This window comes from Crotalus tigris, unplaced genomic scaffold (genome assembly GCF_016545835.1).
Source record: "Crotalus tigris isolate CLP2741 ecotype Arizona unplaced genomic scaffold, ASM1654583v1 scf7180000024119.3904262, whole genome shotgun sequence".
In the NCBI taxonomy this organism is placed as follows: domain Eukaryota; kingdom Metazoa; phylum Chordata; class Lepidosauria; order Squamata; family Viperidae; genus Crotalus; species Crotalus tigris.
In genome coordinates this window covers 1,042,014-1,056,596 of record NW_024100396.1, presented here as the reverse complement: position 1 = coordinate 1,056,596, position 14,583 = coordinate 1,042,014, and the positions used below count along the sequence as shown (strand labels likewise).

Below are 14,583 nucleotides of genomic sequence, written 5' to 3'. Positions count from 1 at the left end.
GACACTGAAGAAGGAAGAGATATTGCATGATAAGAAACCAAGGATTCTTAAGCCAAAATGGAAACAATGACAGTGCACATCACGTGTCATATATACTATCCCACCTCCCCATAGGCTTCCAAAGGTCTTACTACCATGTTTCAGCAACCAAATAAGCTCCAAATTCAGTATTTAAGCTTGTGGTAAGCTATGTGTTTTTCTTCAAAGTAAAACCTTTGGGTGATATGGCACTTGCAACATTTGACGACCTCTATAACAGGACTTTTCAACCAGTGGTATGGGTATCACCTGTGGTACATTGGCACCTGGCAAGTGGTATGCGACCATCCTAGAAAAGTGGTAGGAGGGGAGGGGAATGAGCTGAACCGGTGGCAGCACCGCACAAGCCTGAGTGAGAGATGACTGGAGCTGCAGGGCTGTCAGGGCTCAGTGGAAGCGCCAGAATCAGTGCCAGGCTCCAGCTGGAGCTCAGCACTGATCCTGGCACTTCTGCTGAGCCCTGAAGAAGCACCAATCAGCTGGAAAGCAGCACTGATCCTGACACTTCTGTTGAGCCCAGAAGAAGTGCCGATCACCTGGAATGTTGCAGCATCTCCAGAGTCTTGTGATTTACATTCAGATGCTTGGCCACTGATTCATATTTATGACGGTCACAGTGTCCCAGGGTCATGTGAAGTGACCAAAACCTGCTGCAACGTCCCAGCAGATGGGAGGAATAAAAACCAAACATCCCCACTCCACCCCCACTGCCAATCCTCAACAGAAATGCTCACAATGAAAACCTCGGACAGGAGGAAGAACGCCGCCGGGCAGGCAGGCAGGTGTCTTGCTCAGCTGTGGCTTGGGGGACACTTTTTTCAGTGCCATTGTAACTTCAAATAGTCACTAAGCAAACTGTTGTAAGACGAGGACTACCAGTACTTTATCACTTTTTTCCTGGTTTTTTTTGGGGGGGGGGTCATCAAGTTTTTGACACCTTGCTGGGCGACTGGTGGTACTCGGATGTTGTCATATCCTAAAAGTGGTACAATGGGTGAAAAGGTTGAAAAGCCCTGCTCTAGAAAGACCGCAGAGAAGAGCAATGAAGATGATAAGGGTTATGAAAGCTAAACCATAGGATGAACAACTGAGGGAACTAGGCATGCCTAGTCAATGGGAGAGAGGGATTAGGGGAGTGATGGTAGCAGTCTTCCAATAGTTGAGGGGCTCTCACCAAGAAGGAGGGATCAACCTATTCTCCAAAGTATCTGAGTGCAGGACAAAACTAACAGTGGAAAATCATTAAAGAGAGTTCCAACCTAGAATTAAGGAGAAATGTCCTGAGAGTGAACATCAGTCACTGGAACAGCTACCCTCCAGAAGTTGTGGGTGTTTTATCAGTGGGGGGGGGTTCAAGAAAAAACTAGACACCATTTTTCTGAAAGGGTATAGGGCAGGGGTGTCAAACTCAATTTCATTGAGGGCCGCATCAGCATTGCGGTTGCCCTCAGGGGGCCGGGTGGGTGTGGCCAGGGTGGGTGTGGCCTACTGGGTGGGTGTGGATGGAATGTGTGTGGCCTACTGGGTAGGCGTGGCCAGCTCTACATCGTTCGCATCAAGGGTGCCTGTGGGGGCCTGGGCAGGAGTGGGATAGATCTGAGGGTCTCTGGCAGAACGGGGTGGGACCGGGGCAAGCGCTAAGGCATGATCCACTGGAGGAGCCTCACTGTTCCTCTCAGGTCATGTAGTGGGAGGGGCTTATGGAGCTAAGACTGAATGCCTTTCAGCATAGATGGCCACCACAAAATTGTACATTGGCTCCCGGCTGGCCTGGATCAGGGCCAAGGCAGTGGGGGCCATTCCCTCTCTATTTCCAGGATGGCTTCGCAGGCCACATGAAACTACTTTGCAGGCCACATCTGGCCCCCGGGCCTTGTGTTTGACATGTCTGGTATTAGGGCCTTCTGCTTGAACAGAGAGTTGGATTAGAAGACCTCCAAGGTCCCCCCCAACCCTATTATTTTATGTTTTTCACCCTCTGGACTGTAATCCCTCCCTTCTGGGAATCCAGGCTACATTCCATCTCACTCAGACAGATTACTGAATTTAAGCAAAGTAGTTGCGCGTCTTACCATTTGGCAAAGACATTTTATAACAACCAGAGTTATCGCATTTGAGCCACAGTCCCATAAAGATAAACTCATTCTTAAAATTATTCCAGAGCCAAAAGGGAGTTAAAATGACTATCAGGACAATCATGAAGTTGAGGCAGCAGAACAGGTGGTAGACAATTCTGCTAGAAGTGGGGATCTACAGAAAAAGGAAAAATCAAATATGAATCATCCTCATTATCAATGAGCATTTAAGCATTCAGATTGTTGGCAGGACCTGTAAGAAAGAATTGAATTTGTGAAATGAAGCTTTTGTGCTTTAGCCAGCTAATCTTGTCAGGAACTCATTCTCCTCCTTCTTCCTTTCCCTCCTCAACATGTATCTTAGCTTCCTTTCATTTGGATTATTGGTTAGAATGAAATAATGCAGGCTAACTCAGCTCACTATTAGGCGTTCGATCATGACTGGCTCAAGGTTGACTCAGCCTTCCCTCCTTCCAAGGTTGGTAAAATGAGGACCCGGATTGTTGAGGGCAATATGTTGATTCTGTAAACTGCTTAGAGCAGTGGTGGTGAGCCTATGGCTCACGTGCCAGAGGTGGCACTCAGAGCCCTCTCTGTGGTCATGTGTGCCATTACCCCAGCCCCACCTCCTCCCGCAGCCCCTTCCTCACCAGCAGCCCCCAGGAGGAGAGTCACCCCCAGCACAGCCTGCGAGAAGCAGTGCAGCCAAGGACATGGCAGCTGGGCAGCAGGGACAAGACTCTGCCCTTGCGCCCCAGCGCATGCAGTTGATGCTGTGGGGCACAGGCGGAGGGCATGGCTACCCTGGTGCTGCTGGGCCACTTGGGGGATCTGCAGCGGGCAGTGGAACCAATGGGTGGCCCTGTAGGCGGGCAGGGTGGAGGTGGGGCAGGGATGGGGTGGGGGTGGGGGTGGAGTGTGTGGGGCAGGGCGAGGGCAGTTTTGGGGCACTTGGTCTCTAAAAGGTTCGCCATCAGTGGCTTAGAGAGTGCCATAAAGCACTGTGAAGCGATATCTAAGTCTAAGTGCTATGATATTACTAAATAGAAATAAACAGTAATAGTAATAATAACAGCCGTAGGCTATTGTGACTTAGAAAACCCATTTTACTTACCGTTATGTCTTCTGGCATTATATCTGACTCTCAGCATCAAATAATAATTGTTATCACCCAGCCTCCTTTTTAACGCTCTGGTCAGCTAGGCAGTTACAACCTTATGAGATTTCTATGCTTACCTTTGTGAGACTTGCAGTGACCTCACAGGTTCTATACAGACAAACAGGCAGACACAGCATCACCACTACTACTATCTCTTCTTGCTTGGACTTAGAAGCCCCTGGTTCCAGTGCAAGCAAGGAAGCCAACTTTCAGGTAGAGCTTGGCTCAAAAGACATTGGGGGACAGAAAACTGGAAACAGTTTCTCTAAATTTCTGCAGAAACAGGAGAAATAGTGCACTGATTTCAGAAGGGTAGGGCTCCCCTTCCAATATCAATCAATCAGAGTAGAGCTGAAAAGGGCTTTGGAGGTCTTCTAGACCAAACCCTTGCTCAAGCAGGAGACCCTATACCCTTTTAGACAGGTGGCTGTCCAGTCTCTTCTTAAAGACCTCCAGTGATGGAGCACCCACAACCTCTGAAGGCAAGCCGTTCCACTGGTTCATTCTTCTCACTGTTAGCAGTGAGTATTGTTTTCAATTATTCTCAGTGTTAGGAGAATGTAACAATAGTAGATTCGCTACTGAAAAAGCCTCCTTGGAGAAGTCTGATTTAATGGCCATCTAAGACATGGCTTTTCAACCTTTTCACCCATTGTACCATTTTTAGGTTATGGCAACATCCGAGTACCACCAGTCACCTAGCAAGGTGTCAAAAACTTGATGACCCAAAAAAAAGGGGGGGGGAGTGATAAAGTACAGGTAGTCCTCGATTTACAACAGTTCGCTTAGTGACTGTTCAAAGTTACAATGGCATTGAAAAAAGCGCCCCCCAAGCCACAGCCGAGCAAGATACCTGCCTGCTCACCTGGTGGAGCTCTTCCTCCTGTCCGAGGTTTTCATTGTTGTGAGCATTTTTGTTGGGGATTGGCAGCAGGGGTGTGGTGGGGGTGTATTTGATTTTTATTTCCCCTGTCTTCTGGGTGGTCGCAGCAGGTTTTGGTCACTTCACATAATCATGGGACACTGTGACCATCATAAATATGAATCAGTTGCCAAGCAGCTGAATGTATATCACAAGACCCTGGAGATGCTGCAACATTCCAGCTGATTGGTGCTTCTTCAGGGCTCAGCGGAAGCGCCAGGATTAGCGCTGAGCTCCAGCTGGAGCCTGGCGCTGATCCTGGCACTTCCACTGAGCCCTGACAGTCTCAAAGAAGCACTGATCCTGGCGCTTCCGCTGAGCCCTGACAGCCCTGCAGCTCCAGCCATCTCTCGCTCAGGCTTGTGTGGTGCTGCCACCAGTTCAGCTCATTCCCGTCCCCCGCTACCACTTTTCTAGGATGGTCGCGTACCACCTGCCAGGTGCCAATGTACCACAGGTGGTACCCGTACCACTGGTTGAAAAGCCCTGCTGTATGCCAGCTGAGATGGTTTGCTGGAGCCTGGCACTGATTCTGGCACTTCCACTGAGCCCTGAGAACCCTGCAGCTCCAGCCATCTCTCACTCAGGCTTCTGCGGTGCTGCCATCGGTTCAGTTCATTCCCCTCCCCCGCTACCACTTTTCTAGGATGGTCGCATACCACCTGCGAGGTGCCAAGGTACCACAGGTGATACCCGTACCACTGGTTGCAAAGCCCTGATCTAAGAAGCCAGGGAAGAAAGGGATTGAAAGAGAAATGTTTCCACCATGAGAAACAGATGCCACTCCTCGGGCACCTTGTCACGAGAAAAAAAATGCATAATCACCACCTTCCAGTCATGAGAATTTTTCTGAAAGTGTCTTTTCCATTGAAAATAAGTCTGTAACAAATTATTTTATTTAATTGAATGAGCTGCTACAGAAAAATTCACGAGTTATGTACTAAATATAAACTAGAATCCGTAGCACAAGATTGGAAAAAAAGATCTAGCCTAAATTGATGTGGTTTTGTAGATCTAACAAATATATTTAGGGCTCTCAATTCTGTTTTTATGGCAGATTGTGAGTGTAAATGCAATACAGTACAAGTAAGTTGGGCCCCCTTGAAGTAAGTATATTTGTGAAAAGAAATACCAAACTTGGCCATTTCATTCTGCAATATCTTGACTTCTAAAACAACCAGCAAACAGTAGTTGCAGTAAATTTATTCACAACTAGACTGATGCAAATTCCAGTTGAATGTTAGGAAAACCAACCTAACATAAGCAATTGAATCAATGACTTTTAGAATGGATGTCTTCTGATTGTTGGTTGTGTGTCCAACTGGACACCATCTATCAGGGATGATTTAATTTGGATTCCTGCATTGGCTAGAACAGCGGTAGGCAACCTTGGCTCTTTTATGACTTGTGGACTTCAACTCCCAGAATTCCTGAGCCAGCCATGCTGGTATTATTATTATTATGGATCATCGTACAATCAGCCAGATGTTCAGACTGGATCTGGCATTTTGTCTACCTATCGAGCCCTTACCAAGGACCTGGGATAGGCAGATGTGGATGTTTGATGGTATTACAGATATCATCGCAGGATGGAAGCAGTTCCTAATAAGGCCGTCGTTTGCAATTGACTAATGGCGAATTTGTCAATGCCAATGGTGTTCAAGTGGTGCTCCAGTTTTTGGGGATTGCACCTAAGGCACCTATTACTATTGGTACCACCCTTGCTTGCCTTTGCCACAGTCTTTCTATTTCTATTTGTAGGTCTTTGTATTTTGTGATCTTCAGTTCTTTCTCGTCTATTCGGCTGTCTCCAGGCACTGCCACGTCCACTATCCAGACTTTTTTGTCTTTCTTATCAATTATTGTTGTTGTTGTTGTTGTTGTGGATCATCGCACAGTGAGCCAGATGTTCAGACTGGATTTGACATTTTGTCTACCTATTGAGTCCTTACCCAGGACCTGGGATAGGCAGATGTGGATGTTTGATGGTATTACAGATATCGTCGCAGGATGGAAGCAGTTCCTAGTAAGGCCACCTTTTGCAATTGACTAATAGCGAATTTGTCAATGACAATGGTGTTCAAGTGGTGCTCTAGTTGTTTTGGGATTGCACCCAATGCACCTATGACTATTGGTACTACCCTTGCTTGCTTTTGCCACAGTCTTTCTATTTCTATTTGTAGGTCTTTGTATTTTGCGATCTTCTCCATTTTTTTCTGGTCTATTCTGCTGTCTCCAGGCACTGCCACATCCACTATCCAGACTTTTTTGTCTTTCTTATCGATTATTATTATTGTTGTTGTTGTTGTTGTTGTTGTTATTATTATTACACCCTTTGCCAAACTTTTGATCTGGCAAGTTAATAGCCATCAAGTCAAACTTGATTCCTGGTAATTTCATAGGTACTGTAAATGTCCTGTCTTGTCCTGCCTTCAACAAACTTATGTCCTCTTCGAAGGACGTGTCAATAATCTCCAACCACCCACCTTATCTGATTCCATTCACCTTCTCCCCCTTCTTCAAACTAGCCAAGTATAATTGGCTTTCCTGTCCACCATTCATTTGTACCACAAGCCCACTTTATGTGTTGCAAGTCATTATCTCAAGGGAGAAAACAGCCTTTATTTCTTGCAGGACTGAGTGGTTCTCCTTACAATCCATACATGGTACCATTATTCATCAGAAGCCTTGCTCTCCTTCTTCTTGCTTTTTCTCAAAAGGAAAGGATTAAATAATGTGAAGTTAAGCATCCGTAAAGCTGAGCACGCATTTTGTTTGTTCTTGTTTTTTTTTTCTTTAAAAAAAAGAAAAGAAATGTGAAGATCAGTGGATACCAAACCACTCCTGATTACAGAAACCAAAGTTTGAAGATGCAAAAACATGCTGAGTGGGCTTAAATGGAAAGGAACTTTCCTTCATCTCCATTACATTCAAATGGGGCTTGTTTGGCCTTTGCAAAGCATCCTGTGGTTTGTACATGATCGTTCATGGCTTCAGAACACAGACCCACCCTGCCATTGTGGCTTATTTAAAAAAAAAGTGCTTAAATTATTCAGAGTTTTCCATCGCCTGTAAATAAAGTAGTCACTTGCACCTTCAGATCCAGTTGTGAAGGATCTGAAGTTTTGTCAAGAAACAAACATTTATTTTTAATAATGCACCAAAGAAACTAGGGTGGCAAAGAAATTGGTGGGGAAAATGAGGAGGGGTCTGCATTTTGGAATGCTGAACCACTATTTATGGAATTGTTCAATTCCGAGGTATTGTTAGCTGAATGCTTGTCCTTCCTTTTACCCTGTCCATGCTCAATATTCTTCTGGAGGACTCTCTTTTTAAACGTTTCAGCACGAGACTTTTATATCTCAGTAGACTGAGTGTGCCTAAGCAGGTAGAGAGGGTGAATAAGAAGAAAACATGGTCAGACATGCATAAGATTTATACAGGATTAAAATCCTAATTTGTGAGATTGTGGTGCAATTAGAAACTCTTAAGTGTGTGTGGGGGGGAGGGAGTTGTGTGCCTGCATGCATATTTAAGTCATTTCAATTGTTCCACTTAGATTGTGACTCTGACATGACCCTGACGTCCAGTCAAGTAACTCCTAAATAATGCATGGATGGGTTATGTTTTAAAAGTCATAAGAGGCAAGTCAGTCATTGGCTAAGGAGAATCCTGCTATGTCAAACTGAAGAATGATAGAATCCTGCATTTTGTAATGAAATCCCCAGGTATTTCCAGAAAACTGCATTTTGCTCACGAGTCTGGAAGATAAGATGCAGCTTTCACGACTAGAGGTTTTCCCACACTGTTGATTCCTGTGTCTAAATCGGTGACAATGAAGCCAGGTTACTAAGTCCTTTTATTATTATTATTTCAACATCTTTATTGACTTTGGCCCCAATAATAACGTCTGTTTGAATTGCAGTTAATTACACCCTCCAATTGGTTGAGTTTCTCCTGCTTCTCTTCCCCTCATGCCAGGAAAGGGAAGACTCCCTTTAGTGGGCATGTTTTTTTTTTATTGAAAAGTTTTATAAAAAAAATTACAGTATACAGCCCAAAACCCACCCACCCTAAACCCCCCCTCTCCCTCCCCCACTTCCCAGAGCTGAGTACAGGGTTACAAATATAATAATCAAACTCTAACTAACATTAACCAACTAACTAGCCGAGGTGGCGCAGCAGTTAGAGTGCAGTACTGCAGGCCACTTTAGCTGACTGTTCAGCAGGTCAGCGGTTCAAATCTCACCAGCTCAAGGTTGACTCAGCCTTCCATCTTTCCGGGGAAGGTAAAATGAGGACCCAGATTGTTGGGGGCAATGTAAATATATATATACATTGCTTGCTGGTGTACACCGCTTAGAGAGTGCTTGCACTTAAAGCGGTATATAAGTCTCATAAATAAATAAATAAATAAATAAATATAAATAACCAAGTCCATAATGCGTTTTAACTCCCCTTTAACACAGGTATAAACAAATTAAAAATAAATATAATAATATAAACAAGTTGATATTATTAAACAATACAATATCCAAATTGTTAAACAATACTAATACTAAAAATAATAATAAAACTAATAAAATTTCTACTATTATAAACTATTAATAATAATAATACTCTAAAATTTACTCATAAACTAGATGGAACTTTTTAGTCCCATATTTATTCTGAATATAATCTATCCATCTTCTCCAGAACGAAATGTATCTTTCTTGTGAATGATCCTTCAAGTAAGCAGAAATTTCGCCATTTCTGCTAAATTTGACACTTTAAGCGTCCATTCTTCTATAGTAGGCAAACAATCCTTCTTCCAATATTGCCCTACCAATAACTTTGCAGCTGTTATCAAATTCAACATCAATTTCTTTATTTCTTTATTTCTTATATTAAGATTAAACATGGAACTGAAAAATTTCACTTATTTTATGATTAAATAATAAGTATTATTAATAATATTTAAATTAAAATTTTCTTTTATTATATAATAATGGATTATAAATGGATTTGTTTATGATATGTTATTAAGGTTTAAAGGGAGTTAAGTTTTAAGTATGATTGTAATGATTGTATAAATTGTTAAACTTGTTTAGCCTATGATTAATATATTTGTTAATTTAATTAGATTATGTTTAATACGTTTGAAATACCCTGTATTTGGCTCTGGGAAGTCAGGGGGTGGGGGTTGGGGGGAAGATAAATGGGTTCATTTTATTTTGTAATTTCTAATAAAACGGTTTGAATAAAAAAAAGTTAATTTCTTTAGCATCACAATCTACAATAACACCCAATAAAAATAATTGTGGAGTAAACTTTATCTTTCTCCTAAAAATCTTTTGAATGTTCCACCAAATCTTAATCCAAAAAGCTTTTATATTTCTACAAGAAGAAATAGTGGGCATGTTTTTTTGTATAAAGAATAAAATATATTTGCATATGAAGCTTCTCATAGTTCCCACGCGATGCACTTACCTAACACAAAACAATGTACACAAATGATGCAATTTCCAATGAAACCCCACCAGACTCTGATATGGCCTCTAAGATCATCAAGCACAGTCCTAAGCCGGAAATGGACAATCAATAGCAGACTCATCAGGAAGATTCCTAAAGAGAAGGAGGGGGTTAAGGCTCCATATAACAATCGATCTTCAAAAGGGTTTTCCATAATATTACAAAATAAAATTTTAGGAATAATGGCTTGTCCAGATTGGATTCACAAGTTGGGCTAGCACAAGAGTTTCTCAACCTTGGCAACTTCAAAATGGAAGAACGTCAACCCCCTAGAATTCCCCAGCCAGCCATCTTTATTCTCCCTGATGATGAGATGAATTAATATGGATTTTTTTAGACGTTATATCTTTTGTTTTCACATTTCACATTGATCATTTATATTATCCGATTGTTACGCGCTGCCCAGAGATGCTATTGGCGAGATTGGCAGCTATATAAATTTGATTAATAAATAAACACTTTGGGAGCCGCAGGGTTTGTGATTTCTAGATCTTTCTCAGATGATCACCTCAGGAAATAGCACTTTGGCTTACACCGTACCTGCAAAGAAGTTAGATGCTGAGGAGATCATGTCTTCCGTTATTTTTGTGTCCACGAGGCGAGATATAAAATCTTGTGATGAGATAAAGGCGAGTAAGGTGAAGATGAAGGCCAAAATCACAAAAAAACGGATGGTATCCAGATGGGCTAGAGGAATTTGTTTTTCCAAGAGGAAGAAGAGGAGTAATTTAATGTGAACCATAGCAAATTAGGGAGGAAGGGACAGGTAAGACCAACAGAGTCCCTTAGTAGAATATCACCTCTCTGAATGGTGCCCAGGCCTGACTAAAAAGGAGAAAAAGTCAAGATGGCACCTTTGACCACACAGTTACAGCTGCCATCTTGACTTTTTGGGCCTGCCATCCCTGGTAAATTCCTTGTCTTGAATCTTCTTTGTTAATTAGATTAATTCACTAAACATCAGCACCTAGATTTGAACCTGGGACTTAGAGTGTGCAGTGTAAACTCTTGGTACCACTAAGCTGAGACTGCCTACATTTGAAAACTGAAATGCCTGATTAATCCATTTCAGTCTTCTCCAATCTGCTAAACTTACCAAAAATTTTATCTATGACTATCCCAGCTGAAGAATTTGGAAATTGATTTTTTTTCAATGCCATGTTTTGCTTTAAAATCTCCTAGTAAAATATGTCAGCCAACCTGCCCACCACCACCACCACCACCACCACCACCACCACCAGTGTTGAACTAAAACCCAGGATTACAATTCTATGATTCTCATTAACCTCTGATAACCTGCCTATCTAGCATGTGGCAGACTATAGCAGGGGTCTTCAAATCTGGCAACTTTTAAGACTTGTTGTCTTCAAGTCCCAGAATTCCTCAGCTAGAATTTTAAGAGTTGAAGTCCACAAGTTTTAAAATTGCCAAGTTTGGTGTTCCCCGGGGCTATAGGATGCCAGAGTATTATAAACAAACAAGCTATCCAATGGTGAGATTCAGCTGGTTCACATCAGTTTGGCAGAACCGGTAGCTAATTTTCTGTTGCCCAGGCCTACAACCAGGGCTTTTTTTGTCATAGAACGCCCAGTTCCGCCACCTTTTTGGGATGGAACTTTGTAGGGTAGGCAAGGCGGGTTGTATGATGTGTGTGAGTTCTGGCACCTTTTTTTTTTTTTTTACAAAAAAAGCACTGCCTACAACAGACTTCCAGAAGCTGCATCCATGCAGAGAACTGGTTGTTCACATATTTGAATCCCACCACTGAACTTATTGTAATCAAAACAGAAGGTTCAATACTTTGTATATCTCCCTGTGAGGATAGTTTTGGTAAAACTAAATAACAATAAGAGCCCTCGGCTTATAACCATTCATTTAATGCAGTGGTTCTCAACCTTTTTTAATGCCGCGACCCCCAACCAGTTGTAAGTCGAGGACTACTCAACCGGTCGTAAGTCGAGGACTACTCAACTGGTGCAGCACCGTTTGCAGAATGGGACTTTTGGCGGGCTCAGTAGGGCAGAGACAGCCTGGACAATTCCTATTGGCTTTCAAAAGCCAATAGAATAAAAGGGAGTAGCACAGCTAAGGAAAAGGGGGAAAAAATGGCGGACTGCATTGTTTGGCGACCCCCGTGAAATGGTCGTTCGACCACAAATGGGGTCCCGACCCCCAGGTTGAGAACCACTGATTTAGTGGATTGTTCAAAGATACAATAGCACTGAAAAAAGTGACTTAAGGATCTAAGTCCTTGCACTTATTTTCAAGACTGATTCACCTTTTCACCTAGATTTTCTCTTTTGCTCATATCTTGACAATGGAATGCAAGCATGGGAGGGATGACCTCTAGGCAACCCAAGAGCCCAAGGCCAGCTCTCAGTGGAGAAGTGGACTGTTCCCATAAGAAGAAGAAATATTACTATTGGACAATGTGAACGCCCAGTGGGTGGAGTGAGGGCGTTTATTGATTAACTCAGCAAATTTTCAAGTGGAAAAACCAGAGCTGGTTTTGCTTTCTTCTGTGCCAATGTAAATTTTCAGTAAAGTATCATACTCTTGATAAAATACATCCCAGGAGTTTCTTTTTCTGGAAATGACTACTGGAGAGTTGATACTTACGACCATTGAGCAGCACCCCCATGGTCACATAATCAAAGTGTGGGTGCTTGGCAACCATCATGTATCTATGAGGGTCACAGCATCCTGGGGTCATGTGACCACCATTTGTCACCTTCCCAGCTGACTTTCAACAAGCAAAGTCAATGGGGGAAGGCCAAATTTGCTTAGCTAGCGCATCGTTCACTTAACAGTTGTGGAGATACACTTCACAGCCACAGCAAGAAAGGTGGTAAAATCAAGTGCAACTCACTTCACAATCACCTTACTTAGCAATGGAAATTCTGTTCCCAATTGTGGTTGTAAGTCTAGGAGGATTAAAGAGGCAGTCCTCGACTTACAAACACAATTGAGCCCAAAATTGATGTTGTTAAGTGAGACATTTGTTAAAGAGAGTTTTGCCCCATTGTACGACCTTTCTCGCCACATTTGTCAAGTGAATCACTGAAGTTATTAAATCAGCAACCTGGCTGTCAGAATCCAATTATATTTCATCTCTAGTTATCAACTATAGAAAACCCCATTTCTGCCTTCTCTGGATTCTGTCATATAATGAAGGGAAGGGGGTGAACAAAGGGGCTTTATGGCCCTCACTTCCTTCAGTACACTTCAAAGGGACTGGATGTGGATATCACCAAAGGACTAACCATAACAATGGGGCTATTACCTTTCATGTACTCCTCTCTGAAGTCTCCATCCAGCCGGCAGTAAGGAAAAGGGGGTGGGAGTGTAATGCCTGAGACTGTCACTGGAAGAAGGGGGTGATTGGGTGGGGCTACTGGGGAACCCCTTAAAACCTTGAATGGGAGAGCTTGGACGCCAAGTCCTGTCTAGAACGCCTGCAACCATTTTCTCTTAATAAAGGATGCCTGTTGGAAGAATTATTCCAAGAGTTCTGTCTTCTTAAGATGCAAAGTGGGGTGGGTCCTTACACTGGCTGTTACGCAAATCTGGTTTCCCCATTGACTTTGCTTGGCAGAAGGTCCCAAAAGGGGATCACATGATCTTGGAACACTGCAACCGTCATAAATATGTGTCATTTGTCAAGCATCCAAATATAAATCATGTGACCATGGGGATGCTGAAAAGGTCGTAAGTGTGAAAAACGTTTTTCCATGCCGTTGCAACTTCGAACAATCACTAAATGAATGGTTGTAAATCAAGGACTACCTGTATGTTTAATGAAACTTTAGATGAGAAAGAAGTCCAGCAGATGGGAAGAACATCACTGCCTTACTTACCTTCCTCAGGGAGAGAAAGGTCTTTACAGCTTAACTCGTCACATATACTCCATATCCCAATAAATGTATAGTCTTTCGTGGAATTTTGCCGAAGCCATATGGGAGTTGCCATGAAAATCATAAGAAGCATGAAGTTGATGCAGCACAACAGGCAATAAATGTTTTGGTAGTAAGGTGACCACCAGATCTTGGAGTAGACCTGTAGAAAGAATCTAGACTTTCAGGCATCGTCATCATGAAAGTGATCTTATTGGACATTACAGACAGATCCTTCAGCCGATTTGACAACAACCTCCCCTTCTGTACTAGGAAAGAGGGTAGGAACACTCTTGGTCACAGCTGGTGAGAAAAAGTAGGGTACCCAAGTTGCTAGTTAAATATATTTCTTAGTAACCTAGAATTGCTAAAGATGGAGGGAAGGGCGAGTTTCATTCATATATGTAATGAGATGTGAGATAACCTTGGGAGACAGAAGAACCATCAAATAGGCAACGTTCTGATAAATGAAGTTGAGTTCAAAGGAAGGAAGAGGGTGGAGGACGGATCTTAGATGGGGCCATCCTTAGTTCTCTGGAAAGTAAAAGTAGAGAGCAGGTACGGGCTTTCAGACTTGCAAGGTAGGTAGGGCTAGTAAACTTTCCCATAAGTGTTTTTAAAATTAGGTCTAGCCCCCTGCGATGTGAGATCCAAGGTAGCTTGGGGGTGAGGGACTCTTAGGGTGCCAACCTCTGTTTCAGATCCAGTTTGCCATTTCCTTTGTTGGACTTACTATGCTAGACCAGACGCCAGTGAAAATATTGACTGAAGTGTCACGTTTCTGATATGGCTGTCCCTTTGGAGGCATCTCAGATCAAACTAGTTTGGAGAAGCGAAGCAATCCCTCCGCCCACCTCCCAGCAACTGAGCTTGAAACTCAAAAAAAACAGGGACAACCCTTGCCTGGCTTCTTCTCCATATCTATTGGCTGCCTTGCTTTCATGTCACAGTCTAAACCAACACATCACAATTGTTCCATGG

The 14,583-nt window shown here is 42.9% G+C and overlaps 1 protein-coding gene across 4 annotated transcripts; it reads right to left on the bottom strand.

Moving 5' to 3' along the window:
* Positions 1 to 6,847: 6,847 nt before the first annotated feature.
* Positions 6,848 to 14,451, bottom strand: LOC120298745. Of its 4 annotated transcripts, none has more exons than XM_039322744.1 (5): positions 14,336 to 14,451; positions 13,567 to 13,765; positions 10,250 to 10,396; positions 9,668 to 9,802; positions 6,848 to 6,989 (listed from the first exon to the last, which is right to left on the bottom strand). In XM_039322744.1, exons 1-5 carry the CDS (start codon positions 14,408 to 14,410, stop codon positions 6,868 to 6,870), a joined length of 678 nt encoding a protein of 225 aa, XP_039178678.1. In that variant the 5' UTR covers positions 14,411 to 14,451; the 3' UTR covers positions 6,848 to 6,867. The 4 variants fall into 4 exon arrangements, with proteins under 4 accessions (XP_039178678.1, XP_039178681.1, XP_039178677.1 ...); XM_039322747.1 differs by having other exon boundaries at positions 9,668 to 9,756; XM_039322743.1 differs by lacking the exon at positions 6,848 to 6,989 and adding an exon at positions 7,382 to 7,575.
* Between the last annotated feature and the right edge of the window lie 132 nt (positions 14,452 to 14,583).

Coding starts and splice junctions, on each gene's coding strand:
- LOC120298745 (XM_039322743.1), bottom strand. CDS start 14,410: ATGCCTCCAAAGGGACAGCCATATCAGAAACGTGACACTTCAGTCAAT. Junction 13,766..14,335: donor CTGGCGTCTGGTCTAGCATA/GTAAGTCCAACA, acceptor TTCTTTCTACAG/GTCTACTCCAAGATCTGGTG. Junction 10,397..13,566: donor CCTTTCTCTCCCTGAGGAAG/GTAAGTAAGGCA, acceptor AAATTCCTCTAG/CCCATCTGGATACCATCCGT.